This window comes from Symphalangus syndactylus, chromosome 5, assembly GCF_028878055.3.
Source record: "Symphalangus syndactylus isolate Jambi chromosome 5, NHGRI_mSymSyn1-v2.1_pri, whole genome shotgun sequence".
NCBI lineage: Eukaryota > Metazoa > Chordata > Mammalia > Primates > Hylobatidae > Symphalangus > Symphalangus syndactylus.
The window spans coordinates 42,262,359-42,281,196 of NC_072427.2; the positions used below are offsets into that span (position 1 = coordinate 42,262,359).

The 18,838-nt window shown below is 47.1% G+C and overlaps 1 protein-coding gene and 1 long non-coding RNA gene across 7 annotated transcripts in view; one reads left to right on the plus strand and one right to left on the minus strand.

Moving 5' to 3' along the window:
• DAPK2 (death associated protein kinase 2) overlaps positions 1-18,838 on the plus strand; it is a 140,588-nt gene that overhangs the window by 101,792 nt on the left and 19,958 nt on the right. For all 6 annotated transcript variants that reach the window (XM_063638939.1, XM_063638941.1, XM_063638938.1 and 3 more), the window contains exons 5-7: positions 6,507-6,636; positions 15,366-15,414; positions 16,244-16,270. In XM_063638939.1, the coding sequence (XP_063495009.1) occupies positions 6,507-6,636; positions 15,366-15,414; positions 16,244-16,270 (206 nt within the window). The remainder of the gene's footprint in view (positions 1-6,506; positions 6,637-15,365; positions 15,415-16,243; positions 16,271-18,838) is intronic.
• Positions 9,910-17,543, minus strand: LOC129482414 (uncharacterized). Its single transcript, XR_008657692.1, has 4 exons — positions 17,329-17,543; positions 15,983-16,310; positions 13,195-13,310; positions 9,910-10,325 (listed from the first exon to the last, which is right to left on the minus strand). It is a non-coding gene; the product is annotated as an uncharacterized lncRNA (long non-coding RNA).

Consider the following 18,838-nt stretch of genomic DNA (forward strand, 5'->3'; position numbering starts at 1 on the left):
TAGGAATTTTCCCAGCCAGCTTGGGAGGTTGTGCCATCTCGAAACTGCAGAGCTTAGAGCTTGAAGGGGCTTTGGATGCCATCCACTGCCTGACTTAGAGGTGGGGGGCTGAGGCCCAGAGAAAGGACGTGGCCTGCTTAAGCTCACATGGCCTTGGGTGGTGGAGCTGGATGTGCAGTTTTCCAATCCTCAGGCCTGGCCTCTTTTGCACCACCCTGCTCTGTCTGGGGAGGGAGGAAGCAGAGAAGCTTAGACCAAATTCCTGGGGAACTGCCGCTTTGCTGACCCTTAGCTTCCTTTTGGACCCTCCCTTAGTCCCGCTCCCTCCTGCTCCATCCGCATCACAGCCCTATGGGAGGAATGCACTCTGGAGCCCCTAGTGGTGATGCGGAGACTGGCAGAAAAGGAGGAGCCTCTGGCCCTAGATTCTTTCAATTCATTTCCTCAAATATTAATGGAACATGCAGGATGCAAGACGCCACGGGGGATGCCAGGAACCCTAAAACCAATTTGAATTTTCCCAGGGAAAAGGCTGCCACCTAGGAAAGTGGCATCACCTGTGAGAGACAGCCTACAGCTTAGGACTGCCAGCAGGCCAGCGTCATCAACATGGAGGGGTTAGAGCACAGGGTCGGGGGAAGCTCAGTGAGAAGTAAGGGAGTTAGCTGGGTGGTCAGGGTGGCTCATGTCTGTAATCCCAACTACTCAGGAGGCTGAGCGGGGAGGATCACTTGAGCTCAGGAGTTTAAATCCAGTCTGGGCAACATCTCATCTCTTTTTTTAAAAAAAGATTCTCCCTCTTTTAAGTAAGGGAGTAAGAGGAGGCAGGGTTGAGGGGGAAGAAGCTCTGAAAATGAAGAGGGGTAGGACAGGCATTCCTAGCCAGAGCAAAGGGTGGAGCTGAGATGTTGTTCTGGAGTGGTAGTGCCCACCCTGCGGGGATACAGAGCAGGTACAGGCAAGGGATGGGTGGTGAGGCTGGAAAGAGAGCATGGGGCAGTCAGTGCCTTGACTACCTCAAATATCAGGTGAGGCGTTTGGACTTTCTCCGGTGGCCAGTGGGGCCACTGAAGATATTTAACTAGACTCAGTGATGTGCTGGGGAGAAGGGGATTGGACTGCCAGGGAAGCCCCCACCTCACTGCTCTCCACTGACTGTGACATTACAAGCTGTTGCACATTGGCAAATCATTTAGCCCCGTGTGAGCCCCGTTTTCTTATCTGTGAAATGGAGTTGATAACAGTACCTATCACTCAGCATGGCTGCAAGGATCACACAGAGCACTAGCATCAAATTTGGCTTAGTAAACATGCTGTAAATGTTAGTCCCTACCCTCTGTCCTGGCTGTCATCAGGCTAGTAGTAGAGCTTGGGACCGCAAGAAGGAAGCCTGTCTGAAAGCAGGTAGAGCTTCAGGTTTGAGGGCCCAAATCCCCTGGCCAGCCTATAGGTACCTTGGTGGCCTAGGAAGGAAGCAGAAACATGGTTGGATGTCAGGGAGCCATGGCCTCTGTTTACTCCCAATCAGGGCAGGTCTGAGTCTATGGGTACGTCTGGTCCAAATGGCCCAATAAGTGAGTGGTGAAGGTAGGGACAAGAACGCGGGTCCTGACCACCCAACAGAGCATTCCTACTGCCCCACGGCCACCTTCCAGTCTGAAACCCCCAGGCTTCATCCCTTTATCCAGACCCAGCTTGGGTGTTCACCCTGCCAGGACCTCCGTTTTCTCATCTGACTTGAGGATCTCCTACTTAGGAGCTCCTGAGGCCAGGGATGGGGTCTGGGGCTACTCACTCGCATGGAAGCATCACCAGAAGAAAAGGCACCCTGGGGTGGGACGCAGGTGCCAGAGGAGGAAAACAGCTGTATCTGAGCCAGGCATGAGGTTGCCCGAGGTTGCCAGGCCAGAATGGCATTGCTGCTTCTCTCTGGGATAGATTTTTTTTTTTTTTTTTTTTGAGACAGAGTCCCTCTCTGTCACCCAGACGGGAGTACAGTGGTACGATCTCAGCTCACTGCAGCCTCTGCTTCCCGGGTTCAAGCAATTATCCTGCCTCAGCCTCCTGAGTAGTGGCTACTACAGGCATGTGCCACCATGCCCAGCTAATTTTTGTATTTTTTTAGTAGAGTCGGGGGTTTCACCATGTTGACCAGGCTGGTCTTGAACTCCTGACCTCAAGTGATCCACCTACTTCGGCCTCCCAAAGTGCTGGGATTACAGGCATGAGCCACTGCGCCTGGCCCCCTGGGCTAGATTAATAAGACCCCTGAGAAGCAAGGAAGGGGAATCATTTAGTCTAGTGGTTAGGAGCACAAACTTTGGGGCCTGAGAGATAAAGGTTAAAATTCCTAATGAGGGATAATACAAACTAATGTTATAGTCTTGGTTTCTTTTCTTTTCTTTTTTCTTTTTGACAGGGTCTCACTCTGTTGTCAAGTCTGGAGTATAGTGGCACAATCATAACTTATTGTAGCCTCAACCCCCTGGGCTCAGGTGATCCTCCCACCTCAGCCTCCTGAGTAGCTGGGACTACAAGTGTGTGCCACCATGCTGGGCTAATTTAAAAAATTTTTTTTTGTAGAAACAAGGTTTCTCCAAGTTGCCCTGGCTGGTCTTGAACTCCCGGGCTTAAGCAATCCTCCTGCCTCTGCCACCCAAAGTTCTGAGATTACAGGCATGAGCCACCACACCTGGCTAGTCTTGGTTTCTTTCTTTTTTTTTTTGCAAAAGTAATGACAACACCCACCATGTGAGGTAGTTGAGAGTTCAATGAAGTATAAAGTATGTCGCATGTTTGCTTAACGCTGGGTCCTGTATATTGCAGGGGCTTAATCAGTGGCACCTGTCTTCACTTAGGGCACATATACTGAGCAGCTGCTGGATATCAGGCTCTATCCCAATCTCTGGGGAGATGACAGGAACAAAACCCTTGGGCAACCCAGTAGAGGGAGACAAGCAGACAAGTAAGAAGCACTGTGTTCGGGTATTACAGGGTACTTTGGGAACTGGGGAGGGTGGTAGGCAGGGAGAGAGCAGAGAAGGCCTTCTGGAGGAGGTACTACCTTTGCTGAAATGTGAATAGGAACTAGCCAGGTTTGGGGTTGGGGCAGTGCAGGGAGAGTGTTCCAAGCAGGAGAGAAGTCACCTGCTGTGTGTTAGGTGTTGGGGTGGGGCTGAGGACAGATGGGACTCGGGCGGGGTTGGGGGGCGGGAGGGAAACATGGCCTTGCCCTGAGATTCTTTATTTTTTGTTTTTTTATTTTTGTTTTCTTGTTGTTTTTTTGAGATGGAGTCTTACTTTGTCGCCCAGGCTGGAGTGTAGTGGTGTGTTCTTGGCTCACTGCAGCCTCCGCCTCCCGGATTCAAGTGATTCTCCCATCTCAGCCACCCAGTAGCTAGGATTACAGCTGCATGCCACCACGCCCAGCTAATTTTTATATTTTTAGTAGAGATGGGGTTTCACCATGTTGGCCAGGCTGGTCTCGAACTCCTGACCTCAGGTGATACCCCCTGCCTTGGCCTCCCAAAGTGCTAGGATTACACGCGTCAGCCACTGTGCCCGGCCTGCCCTGAGGTTCTTATAGGCCAGTGAAGAAACTATCTCTCCTGAACTGTGTGCCACAGAGGTGAGCCTATGTGAGGAAGGAGACTCCCATCTTATTTCAGCCTCAATTCTTCCCCTCCACCACCTCATCCCTACTGCTCCATAGTCCTGGGGATCGCCAGGTCTGGTATTTCCACCTCTGCCCACTGTGGCTCCCACCCCCATTCGGCGTGTTGTGTGAGATGGTGTCCTGGGCTCTCAGCTATGGTGGTCGGGAGGGCTGGGGCCGTGGCCCTTCAGCACCAGAGAGATGTCTCAGGGTCTTTTCCCTGGAGGAGAGGAGAAGTTCCTAAGAGGGTGAAACTGCCTGCCTGGGAGATAGTTGGCAGTCGGGAGGTTGCAGCTGACTGCATGGGGTGCCAGGACACTTGGGTCCATGGGCAGCCCCCAGTGGGCTGGTCAGGGGTGCTGGAGTGGGGCCACTTTCCTGGATCCTCTCCAGGTCATAAGCTGACCTCGCCCACCCTCGTGCTCCTTTGTGTACAGCCTTGGGGAAATTTGCAGTGCCTTGAGGAAAGACTTGGACACATTTTCAAAACAGTGTTGAGAGTAATCTCCAGAGGGGAAGAATAATAAAAAAGCAAAAAAATGCAAAAGGAAACATGTTATTTATTTTTTTTAAAAAAAGGAAAAAAAGTTGGGGAAGGCCTCAGCCAGCTCCCTTGAGTGGAAGTTTCCAGCTGGAAGGTCACAGAGACGATAGGCAGCCAGGGGGACCTGGAGGAAGGCATCCATCCGGATTCACTATCAGTTCAGCTAACAGCTAGAGTCACCCTCAGCATGCCAGCTGCTGTGCTCTGCACTGCAGGGGCAAAGATGCAAAGATCTGAGTCCTCCTTCCAGCTGAGGACAGCTCTGGTAGGGGAGCTGTGATGAAAACAGCAAAGGACCGCTGGACAAGAGAAAGCATGACAAGTGTCATCACAGAAAGGTTCAAATAAGCCTGGTGGGGCCTGGAGGGGGGTGGGGTTCACTCCTGGGGGTGGTGGAGGGTGCTCAGGGTTGCTGAGGAAAGTCTGCAAGAACACAGTGGGTTGAGTTAGACTTTGAAGCCCAGCTACAATTTCAATGGGCAGAGACTGAACAGAAGGCTTTCCAGGCAGAGCAGATGGTGTGAACAAAGGTGTAAGCTGTGGAAACCCTTCAGTGCTTTAAGAAACAGGGATGTTCGATTTTCTTAAATATTTATTTATTTAATAGCTTTATGGAGATATAATTCACATACTATACAATTTATTCACTTAATGTGTACCGTTTACAAAGTTATATAACCAACACCGCCATCATTTATAGAAAATAGAAAAGAAACCTTGTACTCCCCATCTCTCCATTCCCCCAGTCCTAGGGGACTACTAATCTACTTTCTGTCTCTGTGGATTTGCCTGTGCTGGGTATTTTGTATCAGTAGAATATTTTTTGTATTTTGTGACTGGTTCTTTCCCTTAGCATAAATTTTTTCAAGGTTCATTGCTGCTGTAGGAGATATCAGTACTTCATTCCTTTTTATATTTCATTTTATTTATTTGTTTATTTATTTATTTATTTATTTATTGAGACAGAGACTCACTCTGTTGCCCAGGCTGGAGTGCAGTGGCACGATCTTGGCTCACTGCAACCTCCACCTCCCGGGTTGAAGTGATTCTCCTGCCTCAGCCTCCCGAGTAGCTGGGACTACAGGCATGTGCCACCACACCCACCTAACTTTTGTCTTTTTAGTAGAGACAGGGGTTTTGCCATGCTGGCCAGGCTGGTCTCGAACTCCTGACCTCAAGTAATCCACCCGCCTTGACCTCCCAAGGTGCTGGGATTACAGGCATGAGCCACCGCGCCCAGCAGTACTTCATTCCTTTTTATTTTTTTCTTTGGCTTCATTCCTTTTTGTGGCCAAATGGAATTCACATGTGGATACTAGATGTGCTATGGGTGTTCACATCTTGTTTATCCATTCATTCACTGTTTCCCCTTCAGGGCTATTGGGAATATGCTGCTGAACATTTGTATACATATTTTGTGTGGATGTGTGTTTTCGGGACATTTCCTTTAGAGTGGAGTGAAGGAAAGTTGTGTGGAGTGGGAGAAAGTGGGTGAGGCAGAGGGGACTGTAGTCTGAGTGGTTGGGTGGGAGTGAGAAGGGAGAGCTCAGAATTCCATTGCAGCCTCACTGGGAGTCTGGGGTGTGCGAGGGCCAGGCTCATGGGTGTGTGAGGGTCTGTCCCCTACCCCGCACCCACCTGCATTGTTGTGTCAGACCTGGCAGCTGCTTGCTGGGCTGGAAATAGCCTGAGCAGCTGGTATTTTCCCTGGAAATCGGGTGCATTTTTTCTTGTGTCCTGCTGAGGACCAAAATTAGTTAAACACAGAGAGAAATGTGGGCTAGATGGTTAGTCTAGAGGAGGGGAATGTTGTCAACAGGAAGTTGGCTGGCCAGGGGAAAGAGGCGGTCAGGAAGACCAAGGTCAGTAAGCCTAGTATAAACAGAGGCTAAGCTGGGATGTCCCCGTCCCTTTCACACTCACACAGCAGTGCTGGGTTTGTTTATAGGAAATGCTGCAAGTATCTCATTGACCCCATTTGACAGATGGGAAAACAGAGGCACTGCATTAAAGGGATCTGCCACTCAGAGACAGAACGGAGATGAAGGCTGGAGTCTTCAGTTCTGCTGTGAGCAGAAGGTTTGGTAAAACCCAGGCCTTGCCTTCAATGCTTTGCCTGTCTTTGGGTTCACAGAGAAGACTGAGGACCAAAAACAAGGAAGAGTTTATGCTGTTTCAGTCTCCTAAAAAGAACACCAAGTCCCACCCCAAACCCCAAAGCCAAAACATGAATCAACCAGCCTTTAATTACCGTCTTTTTTTTTTCTTTTCTTCCTTCTTTTTTTTTTTCTACTTTTTGTTGTCCAGCCAGAAAACATTATGTTGTTAGACAAGAATATTCCCATTCCACACATCAAGCTGATTGACTTTGGTCTGGCTCACGAAATAGAAGACGGAGTTGAATTTAAGAATATTTTTGGGACGCCGGAATTTGTTGGTGAGTTGTAGGCCTGTTTCTCTCTCAGCTAAGAATCTGGCATCGAAGGTAGGGATCCTGGGAAGAAACCTGTGTCTGGAGCTATGGCCTCTGGGCAAAGAGATGATGCATTGGGACATCTCTAGAAACCTAATGGGTGGGGAAGAAAATGTGTTATTGGGCCTGGGGGTGAGGGCCCAGGTGTAGGCTTTGAGTGCTCAGTGGGGCAAGGGCTGAGTGGGGCCCAGTGGCCCTCAGTGGGGCTACCGCCTATAAGGTTAAACCCTCGCAGCGCTGGCCCCACCTCCTGCTCTTAGATGAGTTTATTCTTGTGAAGATTTAAAATTACCTCGCCCTCTTGCATTCCCATAAACTCAGCCTTCTCTGAACTAGCTTTTTATCTCCTGAAAAGGAAAAACGAAATCATCTGCCACATACCACATCCGCCCACTTGCCTCTCCTCTGTGCCTGGCTTTATTCATGCACGGGGTGACCAGCTCCAGTGGAGCCCTGGCTGCTTTCTCTTCTCTCTGTTTCTCTCACCCTTGGCCCAGGCCCCTGCCCATTCTGTACCCCAGAAGCCTCCTTAGAGGGCTTGGGCCGGAGATGGGGGTCATGAAGAAACAGCCTGTAGAAGGGGAAGGAATGAGCGCTGAGAACCACCATCTCTTTATCTGCTTTGGGAGCTGGAGTGGTCTTGGAGATAGGGAGGGCATGATGTCCTCAAAATCTGGGTGCTAAAACTTCTGACCACAGTCAAATAAAAAAGAAAGAATGTGTCAGACCAACCACCTGATGGATTTTCAGGCTCTGCAGCCACCGTAGAATGCTACTCAGAGACCCCACAGATCCCCGGGCAGGAAGCCCTTGCTGTGTGCCAGGCACTATGTCTCATGCTCTACAAACATTGTCTTAATTATCCTCAAATGGCTTCATGAAGCAGAGTTAATTATTTTCTCCAACAAGTGCGTTGTTCAAGGCAACACAACCAGTAGGCGGTGGAGCTGAGATTCAAATACGGATACAGCCAACAACAAAGCCTGTGCTCTTCCCATTATGCCAGGTTGTCTCTCTAAGAAAACCCTGCCCTCAAAGAGCTTACAATTTAGTTATAGAAACAAGACATCAAACCATAAAAAAAGAGTGCCAGAAGGATCTTTTTAGATTTTCTGGTCCAGTTTAACAAATGTGGAGATGGCAGGCTGGGGGATTTTAGTTAAGGTCAACTCAGGTTATTTGTCACCTACTGTATGACAGATATTAGGTGATGTATGGGGGACACAGTGATGTTAAGGAGCCATACTCAGAATGACACACCCAAGGTCACAAGTTGGTGGCAGAGCCAACTTAAACCTGGGGCACAGACATCTAGACTCGAGCTTTGTCTGAAAGAGCAGTTGCTACCCACCATTCACATATGTGGTAAAAATGCATGTCTATTAAGTTTATTCTAATTGTTAAATAACAATAAACAACCAGAAACAGCGCAATAAGGAAGAGGCGTCACAAGACAGGATGTGATTAAGTGTAAAGCAAGTAAAATAGATGTTCTGAAAAGACCGTGTTCATATGAGATACCCACTCTGGCAATGGGATCAGTCATGGCCTTGAGTGAGTGAGGGAAAAAGGGCTGGTGTTGGGGTGGGAGAGGTCTCTGAAGAGGGGTGGGGAGTGAGCCAGAGGAGAGGAGGAACACCTCCCAGGTTCACTGATACCCTAGCAGGGAAGTAAGGCCAGAGTAAGGCATTTATCAGGGACAAGTCACTGTCCACTCCAAATGGAGCCGAGAGTTCACACTAGACTGTTAGTGTGAGTAGGTTATTGATGGATGAGGCTATACAATGGAGAGTTTTGCCCAGTGGTATGCTGATAAATATCTAATAACCAGGTCTCAAAAAAAATTCCCTAATTTATAGCATTGGCCAATTTCAAGGTACTGGCATGTTGTCACTCAATACAGAGTTGGAAAGACATATACATCATTGGCTTTTGTGAGCCAGTATGGTTTTGTTTGCACTGGTTTTGTTTTACCTTAAAATATATAAGATGACTTCTCCAAACCCTTGGCTAAATTATGATGACTTTCTTTCCCAAGACCCCTGAGAAACAGGTTATAACCATTTTCCCCTGCTCCCACCATTCCTTTGATATTTTAACCTGAGACCAAGGGTTAAAAAATTAGCGTCAGCTTTTAGTACTAGGGTGGATTAGGTGTTCTGAAAAGCCCTCCTGCTACAAAACTGGATTTTTTTTTTTTTTTTTTTTTTTGAGACAGGGTCTCACTCTGTCACCCAGGCTGGAGTGCAGTGATGCAATCATACCTCACTGCAGATTCAATGTCCTGGGCTCAAGTAATCCTCCCACCTCAGCCTCGTGAGTAGCTTGGTCTACAGACATGCACCATTATGCCTGGCAATTTTTAAAAAATTTTTTTGAGGTGGAGTCTCACTATATTGCCCAGGCTGATCTCAAACTCCCGGACTCAAGTGATCCTCCCACCTCAGCCTCCCAAAGTGCTGGGTGACAGGCGTGAACCACCATGCCCGGCTTACAAAACTGGAGTCTTGAGAAAAATTTTCTTTTTCATGAAATTCTGGTCTCACGGGAAATAAGAGAAATCTTTATTTTTATTTATTTATTCAGACAGAGTCTCACTCTGTCACCCATGGAGTGCAGTGGCGTGATCTCAGCTCACTGCAACCTCTGCTTCCTGGGTTCAAGTGATTCTTGTACCTCAGCCTCCCTAGTAGCTGGGATTACAGGCACCCACCACCACGCCCGGCTAATTTTTGTATTTTTAGTAGAGACAGGGTTTCACCATGTTGGCCAGGCAGGTCTCGAACTCCCGAACTCAAGTGATCCCCCTGCCTTGGCCTCTCAAAGTGCTGGGATTACCAACGTGAGCCAGTGAGCCACTGCTCCTGGCCAGAGAAATCTTTAAACATAGTAACTCCTTCAGCACCACCTGTCCCACCCCCAAAAGCTGATGAGTTGAACCTAGACCTAGAGCAGTGAGCAGCAAGAAAATTCAACAGAAGGAACTCCCCTAGAGGCAAGTGCACTTGTCGCCACTTCAGTTAGAGACTAGCAAAATTTAGATGTTCAAGGACATAAGATACTGAAATTATCAGATGTTGACTATAACATCTGATGGATGGAATATATACACTAGTGGAATATAAACATTAAAGTACATTTTATATACATAGAAATAAAAGGTAGACTCACAAGAATGAGCAAGCAACAAGAGGTGTCAAAAATGACCAGATGAATTTTAAAAAGAATTGGATAATAGAACTTTAAAGAATTTAATTGTTGAAATTTAAAACTCTGTGAATGGGTTAAACATCAGATTGTATACAGCTAAGGAGACAGTTGAAGAATTGAAAGAGCTGAAACAAATTAGCTAGAGCACCACAGAGTGACAAAGACATAGAAATATGAAAGAGAGCATAAGCAAAAGAGGATAAAAAGAGAAAACTTATCATAGGTCTCTTTGGAATTCTAAAAGGAGGAAATAGATACAAAAAAAAAAAAAAGGAGAAGCACTATTTGAAGAGAATGGCTGAGAATTTTCAGAATTGCATCCATGCATCCACAGACACAGAAAGGACAATATATACCAGGCAGAAAAAAACAAAAATCTTACCTAGACACATTATAGTGAAACTGAAGGGTACCAAGACAAAGCAGTCAGAGAAGACAAATACCTACAAAAGAACAATAATTAGATCCACAGCATATTTCTCAAAACAACAATGGAAGCCAGTATCCAGTGGAATATTATCTTCAAAGAGCTGAGGAAAAATAAAAAGTAAACCCATAACTTTGTGCCCAGAAAAAATATATCTCAAGAATGAGGCCGGGCATGGTGGCTCATGCCTGTAATCCCAGGACCTTGGGAGGCCGAGGTGGGTGGATCACTTGAGGTCAGGAGCTTGAGACCAGCCTGACCAACATGGTGAAACCCTGTCTCTACTCAAAATACAAAAATTAGCCAGACATGGTGGCGCACACTTGTAATCCCAGCAACTTGGGAGGCTAAGGTGGAAGGATCATTTCAACCCAGGAGGCAGAGGTTGTCGTGAACTGAGATCTCGCCATTGCACTCTAGCCTGGATGACAGAGTGAAACCGTGTATCAGAAAAAAAAAAAAAAAAAAAAGAATGAGGGCAAAGATTTAAGAAAAACAAAGAACAATTAAAAAAAACCCCAAAACATTGATACAGAGTTTACCACCAATACACCATCATTAGCAGAACTTCTAAAAGATGTACTTCTGAATTAAAGAAATGAACTCTGAAGGGAGGCCTCAAAGCAAGAAGTAATAGAAGCAAAGAAATCAGTAAATATTAAGCAAATATAAACATTTTTCTGCCTAAAATTGTGATGATGGCTGGGCGTAGTGGCTCATGCCTGTAATGCCAGCATTTTGGGAGGCCAACACGGGCAGATCACTTGAGGCCAGGAGTTTGAGATCAACCTGGGCAACATGGTGAAACCCCACCTCTACTAAAAATACAAAAAATTAGCCAGGCATTGTGTCTCACACTTGTAGTCCCAGCTACACTGGAAGCTGAGGCAGGAGAATTGCTTGAACCTGGGAGGCGGAGGTTGCAGAGAGCCGAGATAACACCACTGTACTCCAGCCTGGGCAACAGTGAGAGTCTGTCTCAAAACACAAAACAAAACAATAGGCTGGGCGCCATGGCTCACACCTGTAATCTCAGCACTTTGGGAGGCCAAGGCAGGTGGATCACCTGAGGTCAGGAGTTCAAGACCAGCCTGGCCAACATGGTGAAACCCCATCTCTACTAAAAATACAAAAATTAGCTGGGTGTGGTGGTGGGTGCCTGTAATCCCGGCTACTTGGGAGGCTGAGGCAGGAGAATCGCTTGAACCCAGGAGGCAGAGGTTGCAGTGAGCCAAGATGGCACCATTGCACTCCAGCCTGGATGACGAGCAAGACTCGGTCTTAAAAAAAAAAAAAAAACCAGGATAAAACTAAAACATGAAGAAAATGTTAGACGGAGCAGTGTTTAAAATTAATGTTCTGAGGTTTTTAGGTTGTTAGAGGAGCATCAAAATGTTGATTTATATTAGAATTTGTTAGATATCCACAGTTATGTCTCAAAGATAGCTGTTAAAAAAAAGAAGTTGGGGAAAAAAAATAAAACCAAAAGTCTTCATTTTTTAAAGAAGGCAAGAAAGGAAAAGAAAGGCACATAAAAAAAAAACACAAATAAAAGCATGTTGATGACAGAAATAAAAGTGTATGTATCTCAGATCAATGGCATGAGAAAGTGAGTTCTGCTTCTCAATCTATGATGAAAGCTTTAAAAAAAAAAAAAATTCAGCTGGACGTGGTGGCTCATACCTATAATCCCAGCACTTTGGGAGGCTGAGGCCAGAGGCTTGAGCCTAGAAATTGAAGACCAGCCTGGGCAACGTAGTGAGACCTCATCTCTACAAAAAAATTTAAAAATTACCTGGTATAGTGGCACATGCCTGTGGTCCCAGCTACTTGGGAGGCTGAGGTGGGACGATCGCTTAACCCCAGGGGGTTGAGTCAGCAGTGAGCTGTGATCATGCCACTGCACTCCAGCCTGGGTGACTAAGCAAGACCCTGTCTCAAAAAAAAAAAAAAAAAAAAAAAAAAAAAATCAATCTGTCCTGAACTACTACTTCAGTAAGATACAATAAAAAATAAATTCTTAGGCCAGGCGCTGTGGCTCATGCCTGTAATCCCAGCACTTTGAGAGGCCGAGAGGGGTGGATCACCTGAGGTCAGGAGTTTGAGACCAGCCTGGCCAATATGGTGAAACCTCGTCTTTACTAAAAATATCAAATTAGCTTGATGTGGTGGCATGCACCTATAATCCCAGCTACTTGGGAGGCTGAGGCAGGAGAATCACTTGAACCCAGGAGGTGGAGGTTGCGATGAGCCGAGATCGCATCATTGCACTCCAGCCTGGTTAAAAAGAGTGAAACTCTGTCTCAAAAAAATAAAAATAAAAACAAATAAATTATTAGAAAAATGACCACAGTTTGGATGTCACAACAGTGTCACATTGCTATCAGAGTCTCTAAATGCATAGTCCAAATTTCTGTGCCTATCTTGTTGGACCGGTGACAGTCTGTGGACTATTTGCAGACCACACTTTGAATTATCACTGACCTAAAGAAAGCCTTTCGTGTGCACATTAGGAAACACATGCAAAAAAAAAAGTTCATAGCAATGTCGTTTCAATAATTGTTTAAAATGGAAGCCATTTAAATGAACTCTGAGAGGAGAATGACTAAAAAATGATACACATTCACACAATGGATTACTGTATAGCAGTGAAAATGTAAAAAGCATGGATGAACAATCAGTGAACATTAGAAGCATAAATGTTGAGTGAAAAAATAAAGTGACTATAAATCACATGCAGTATGACAGCATTTTTATAAAGCTAAAACAGCAGCAAAACCAGGAGCATAGTTCCCTGAGTCCTAAAGTAGCAGGATGCAAGAGGACAGGAGGGCAGACACAGGCTGTGGATGCAATGGTTTTGATATTGTTTTAGATAAACTCACACTTTCCCACTCTCCACCTTTTCCATTCGCAGTTGAATGGGCTCAGTCCTTCCTCCTTCTCAAGCTACTGTCTTCTCTTTTGCCTCCATGATCTCCAAGCTTTTAAAAAGTGTCATCTATACTCTTACCTCCACTTCTTTGTAGCTTCTTTTTTTTTTTGAGACGGAGTTTCATTCTTGTTGTCCAGGCTGGAGTGCGATGGTGCGATCTCGGCTCACTGCAACCTCCATCTCCTGGGTTCAAGCAGTTCTCCTGCCTCAGCCTCCTGAGTAGCTGGGATTACAGGCATGTGCCACCACGCTTGGCTAATTTTGTATTTTTGGTTAAGACAAGGTTTCTCCATGTTGGTCAGGCTGGTCTCAAACTCCCAACCTCAGGTGATCTGCCTGCCTTGGCCTCCCAAAATGCTGGGATTACAGGCATGAGCCACTGCACCCGGCATTTTTTTTTTTTTTTTTTTTTTTTATACAGGGTCTCAGTCTGTCACCCAGGCTGGAGTGCAGTGGCATGATCTCAGCTCACTGCAACCTCCACCTCCCAGGTTCAAGCAATTCTCATGCCTCAGCCTCCCAAGTAGCTGGGATTACAAGCACCTGCCACCATACCCAGTTAATTTTTTTGTATTTTTAGTAGAGATGGGGTTTCGCCATGTTGGCCAGGCTGGTCTTGAACTCTTAACATCAAGTGATCCACACACCTCGGCCTCCCAAAATGCTGGGATTACAGGTGTGAGCCACTGTGCCCAGCCTGTACCTTCTTGACACTCTGGGCACTGCGGGGCTGTGAAATTCAACACTCACTTTCCAGGGATTATGTGCTTGATCTCTGGAGAGCATTTGGTCTTCTCTCCTTGTCAGAGCCATCTCTCCTAGTCTCTGCACCCTCTCCTGGTCATCACATCATTGGCTCAGCTCCTGCTCCTTCCTGTACGTGGATGGCTCCAAACGTGATGGCTCTGGCCCACTCCCCTAGAGTCTGCCCCTGGACATCTTCCCCTGGCTGCCCCTCAGGCACCTCAAGCTCATTGTCTCAGGGGCCCCCAGGAATGTCCTCCTGCTCATCAGGTGGGAGGTACCCTCTTTCAGACCAGACTCAGGAAAATGGAATTCTTCTCTGCCTTCTTCTTCATCACTTTCCAGCACTGACATGACTGGTCTTTACCAGAGAGTTCTAAAGCAGGCCGCATAGCCGAGGCCCCATTTCTCCTTCCTGTACCTTCCTCTCCCTGCCCTTCTCTTCCTTTTTCAGGTGTTCTGTGCACTTTTCCTCTTCCTATCAAGGCCTGTTTGTAAAAGGTTTCTACCAAGATAACAGACAACTCTTTTCTTAGTCCTTTTTGGCTGCTTTAATGAAATACCTTAAAGTGGGTCATTTATAAACAACAGAAATTTATTGCTCACAGTTTTGGAGGATGGGAAGTCCAAGGTCAAGGTGCCAGCAAATTTGGAATCTGGTGAGAGCTCACTCTGTTTCATAGATGGCACCTTCTTGCTAAGTTGTCAAATGACCAAAGGGGCAAACAAGTTCTCTCAGGCCTCTTTTTCTATTTCTTTCTCTTTTTTTTAAGATGGGTCTCACTCTGTCACCCAGGCTGGAGTATAGTGGTGCAGTTATGGCTCACTGCAGTGTCAACCTTCCCAGGCTCAAGCAATCCTCCCACCTCAGCCTCTTCCCAAGTACCTGGGACTACCGGCATGTGCCACCATGCCCAGCTAATTTTTAAATTTTTTTTGTGGAGATGGGGTCTCACTGTGTTGCCCAGGCTGGTCTCTAACTCCTGGGCTCCAGCAATCCTCCTGCCTCAGCCTCCCAAAGTGCTGGGATTACAGGTGTGAGCCACCACAGCCAGCCCTTGGGCCTCTTTTTAAGGGTACTAGTCCCACTTGTGAGGTTTCCATTCTCATGACCTAATCACCTCCTAAAGACTCTACCTCTTAATACTATTGCACTGGGGATTTGCTTTCAATATATGAATTTGGGGACACACAAATTTGGGCCATGGCAACTCCTTTCCTCAGAATTCTTAGATGCAGATCACCTTTATCTACTGCTCTAATTTTCCTGGAGATTCAGGATGGAGATATTTGGCACCAAATTCCCTAAAATTCCCTACAACCATCTCTCCTCTCATTTTCACACTCATGTTGACTATTTAATATGACTTCTTTCAGCTCCAGAAATTGTGAACTACGAGCCCCTGGGTCTGGAGGCTGACATGTGGTAAGTTGGACAGGCCACTCAGGTGACCTAGTGATCCTTCCAAGGGCAGAAGACCTCAGATCCTGCTCCAGGTGACATCCCCTTAACCATGAAAGCCCCTTACTCCACACTCACTGTTTAGAGCCTCTGGCTGCTCCTCCGATGTGTTAGACCTGTGGCCAGGGCAGCTGGAGGTCTCTAGGCCTGGACCTGAGGCCAGTTAGCTCCTGGCCAGGTCAGAGCTTTGTCAGGAATGGAGGAGCAAGGAGAGAGGCAAGGTGGAGGTGCAGGCTCACCCCTGGGCCTGCCCCAGCCAGGTTAAATATAATAGTTAACAGTAGCTCGCTCAGTCAGCCAACCAAGTGGTCACTGAAAGTCCATGCATTCTGGGCACTGTGCTGGGCCTGTGGATACTGCAGGGATTAGTTCTTTGCACAGATGGGACTCGTTTCCTTTGGACGCTGCTTTACAGTTGGCCAAGCACCTTTGTTACCTGGTTTTCTAAAATCCTGCCAACAATCCTGTGAGGTAGTTATCATTATCCTCATTTTCTAAGGGGAAAAGGGCTCCGAGGTATTAAGGGACTTACCTAAATCACACAGCCTGCAAGTGCAGGAGTCTGATCTTGAACTTGGGTCTTCGGACTCAGGGTTCAGAGCTCGATGACTCCAAACGCACCCCAGGCTGCTGCTGAAGAGTGGGATGGAGAGGGGTGTGGAGCATGAGATGGCATCCAGGGTCTGCTGTGGAGGAGGCAAGTGGCCTCTTCCCCTTAGATCCATGAGGGTGTCCCTTGCTGGTTGGGGATTGGACCCAGGCGGCCCTGACTTGAGTGTTCTTTATTTTGCAGGAGCATAGGCGTCATCACCTACATCCTGTGAGTATCCCTGATCCAGGGGCTCTGGCTCAGCTTAGATCTGGGGGAACCAGAAGGAATGAGAGAGGGGCAGGCTGACAGACTGACATTTACTAAGCACCCACCATAATCCAGATGCGTTAAGTCCACACAGCAAGCCTGAGGCTGAGTGCTGTAGGTCCATTTCATCCATCTGACCCTGGCATTGAGGTTGAGTAGGCATCCAGGGGAGCAGCCTCAGGCTCTCCACTCTGCACAACCTGTGTCTGCATTCCTCCTGTGGAATGCCAGGGCTCCCCTGCTCACCCTCCCCCAGACTGAGGTATACTGGAGAATGTCACTTTTCACTCAGAACTCTTCTTTTTTTGGAGACAGAGTCTTGCTCTGTCACCCAGTCTGAAGTGCAGTGGCACGATCTTGGCTCACTGCAACCTCCACCTCCCAGGTTCAAGCAATTCTCCTGCCTCAGCCTCTCGAGTAGCCAGGATTACAGGCACTCACCACCACGCCCGGCTAATTTTGTATTTTTAGTAGAGATGGGGTTTCACCATGTTGGCCAAACTGGTCTTGAATTCCTAACCTCGTGGTCCACCCACCTCAGCCTCCCAAAGTGCTAGGATTACAGGTGTGAGCCACTGTGCCCAGCCCTTCACTCAGAACTCTTGGGACAGCCCTGTGAAGCTACTTATGCCCTCCCTAATCTTGCCTCTTCTTTCTTTCCCCTTTTCTCCAGATCCCCTTTTCTTCCTCTCACTGTCTCTCTCCTCCTTTCTCCTTCCTCTTTGCCTGTCCCTGAAGTACTCAGTTGCTTAGACAGAGATTTCCTGCATAGGTCCAGTGTGTAGTGAGTTACCTCTGGGGCTAGAGTCCCATGATACTATCACTTTCCATCTCTGTGGCCTTAGGTAGGGACTTAACCTCTGGGCTTGTTTTTATCATGAGAAAAATAGGAATCACAAACTTCCTGCCATGGGTGTGTTGTGAAAGCTAAATAAGTCAACATGCGCAAGTCTCCTAGCCCTGACTCTGGCACATGCACAGTGGGCTAGTGAGTATTCATTCCATCAGCCCTTCCCAACCATTTTCCCTTCACGGCACACATGGAAAATGCTATTTTTATAGCACACTGGAGTAAGAGTCAACCAGATGGGGCAGGGGGCACCAGTGCTCAGCAGCTGAGGGGATCATTCTCTCAATGATCCTTATGAGCCAGGTGCCTGACTCTCCCAGCAGCACTTGGACTAGGAGCCCTGTGTGACATGGTGGATCCCCCTGAGCTGTAGCTGAAGATCTCAACCCTGGCTGCACAGCAGAGCTTTTAATACCCACTATGGCCCAGGCCCCACCCCAGATCTATTATATCACAATTGCTAGGGGTAGGGCCTTAGTATCTGTATCTTTTAAAACTCCAGCTGAATTTGATGCAAAGAGAAGGCTGAGAACCATGTATCTATAGTTTCAGATCAGAGCCAGAACAGTCTGATGTTGGCTCTTGAAACTGATTTCTTCAGGACTCTGATTTGAACTATGAAGGGATCCCATGTAATCCCAGCATTTTGGAAGGCTGAGGTGGGCAGATGCTTAAGTCCAGGAGTTCGAGACCAGCCTGGGCAACATGACAAAACCCCATCTCTACAAAAAAACAAAACAAAAAACTAGCTAGGTGTGGTGGCACACATCTATAGTCCCAGCTACTTGGGAGGCTGAGGCAGGAGGATTGCTGGAGGATCGCTTGAGCCCAGAAGTTGCAGTGAGCTGTAGTCGCACCACTGCACTCCATCCTGGGCAACAGAGCAAGACCCTGTTTCAAAAAAAAAAAAAAAAAAAAGTGGAATCCCAGTGTCTACTGAGCACATAGTCTTCTTGTGGCTCATTTGAATTTAACAGCTTTGTTGAGGTCTGCTCCATGGCAGGCACTGTACCAGGCACCAGGATACTGACATGAAGGAGAGTCTTCCCTGCTTGCTGGGGCTCCCTGTCTGTGGGAGACAAACCATACACCTAACTCACACCCAGTGGAACCAAGGTTAGGCTGGAGGAATGAACATGCCTCTTTGAGACACAGATGGGGAGCCACTGGTTTGCTGGACTGCTAAAGGTTTATTGAGAGAGGAATAGAGACAGCACATGATTGGTGGATCAATTTGAACTGAGATTTAGGGAATGAAGTTAATCTGTGGGTGGAGGAGGGAAGGGCTGTGCTGTCTGAGGAAACGGCGTGAGAAAAGGAACGATAGACCTTAAGTGTGGCTGAAATGTACCAAGCGTGGGGTAAGGACCAACTCTTGATGCCTTGCTCAAGAGTTTAGATGTGATCCTATAGAAGATGGAAAGTCATAGAGGGCTTTTGTGTTCTCACAATGACAATAATAATGGCCATTAATTCCAGAGCCCTTAGTGTGGGCCAGGATTGTATGAAGGCTTTTGTATGCATTTATTCTTCACAACAATCATATGAGGTGGGAATTTTATTTTCTTTATTTTACAGATGAGGAAACTACACAAGGGGTTCTAGCTTCACACAGCTAATGAGTGGCTGAGCTGGGATTCAAACCCAGGATTGCAACATCAAAATTTTTACAGTGCACC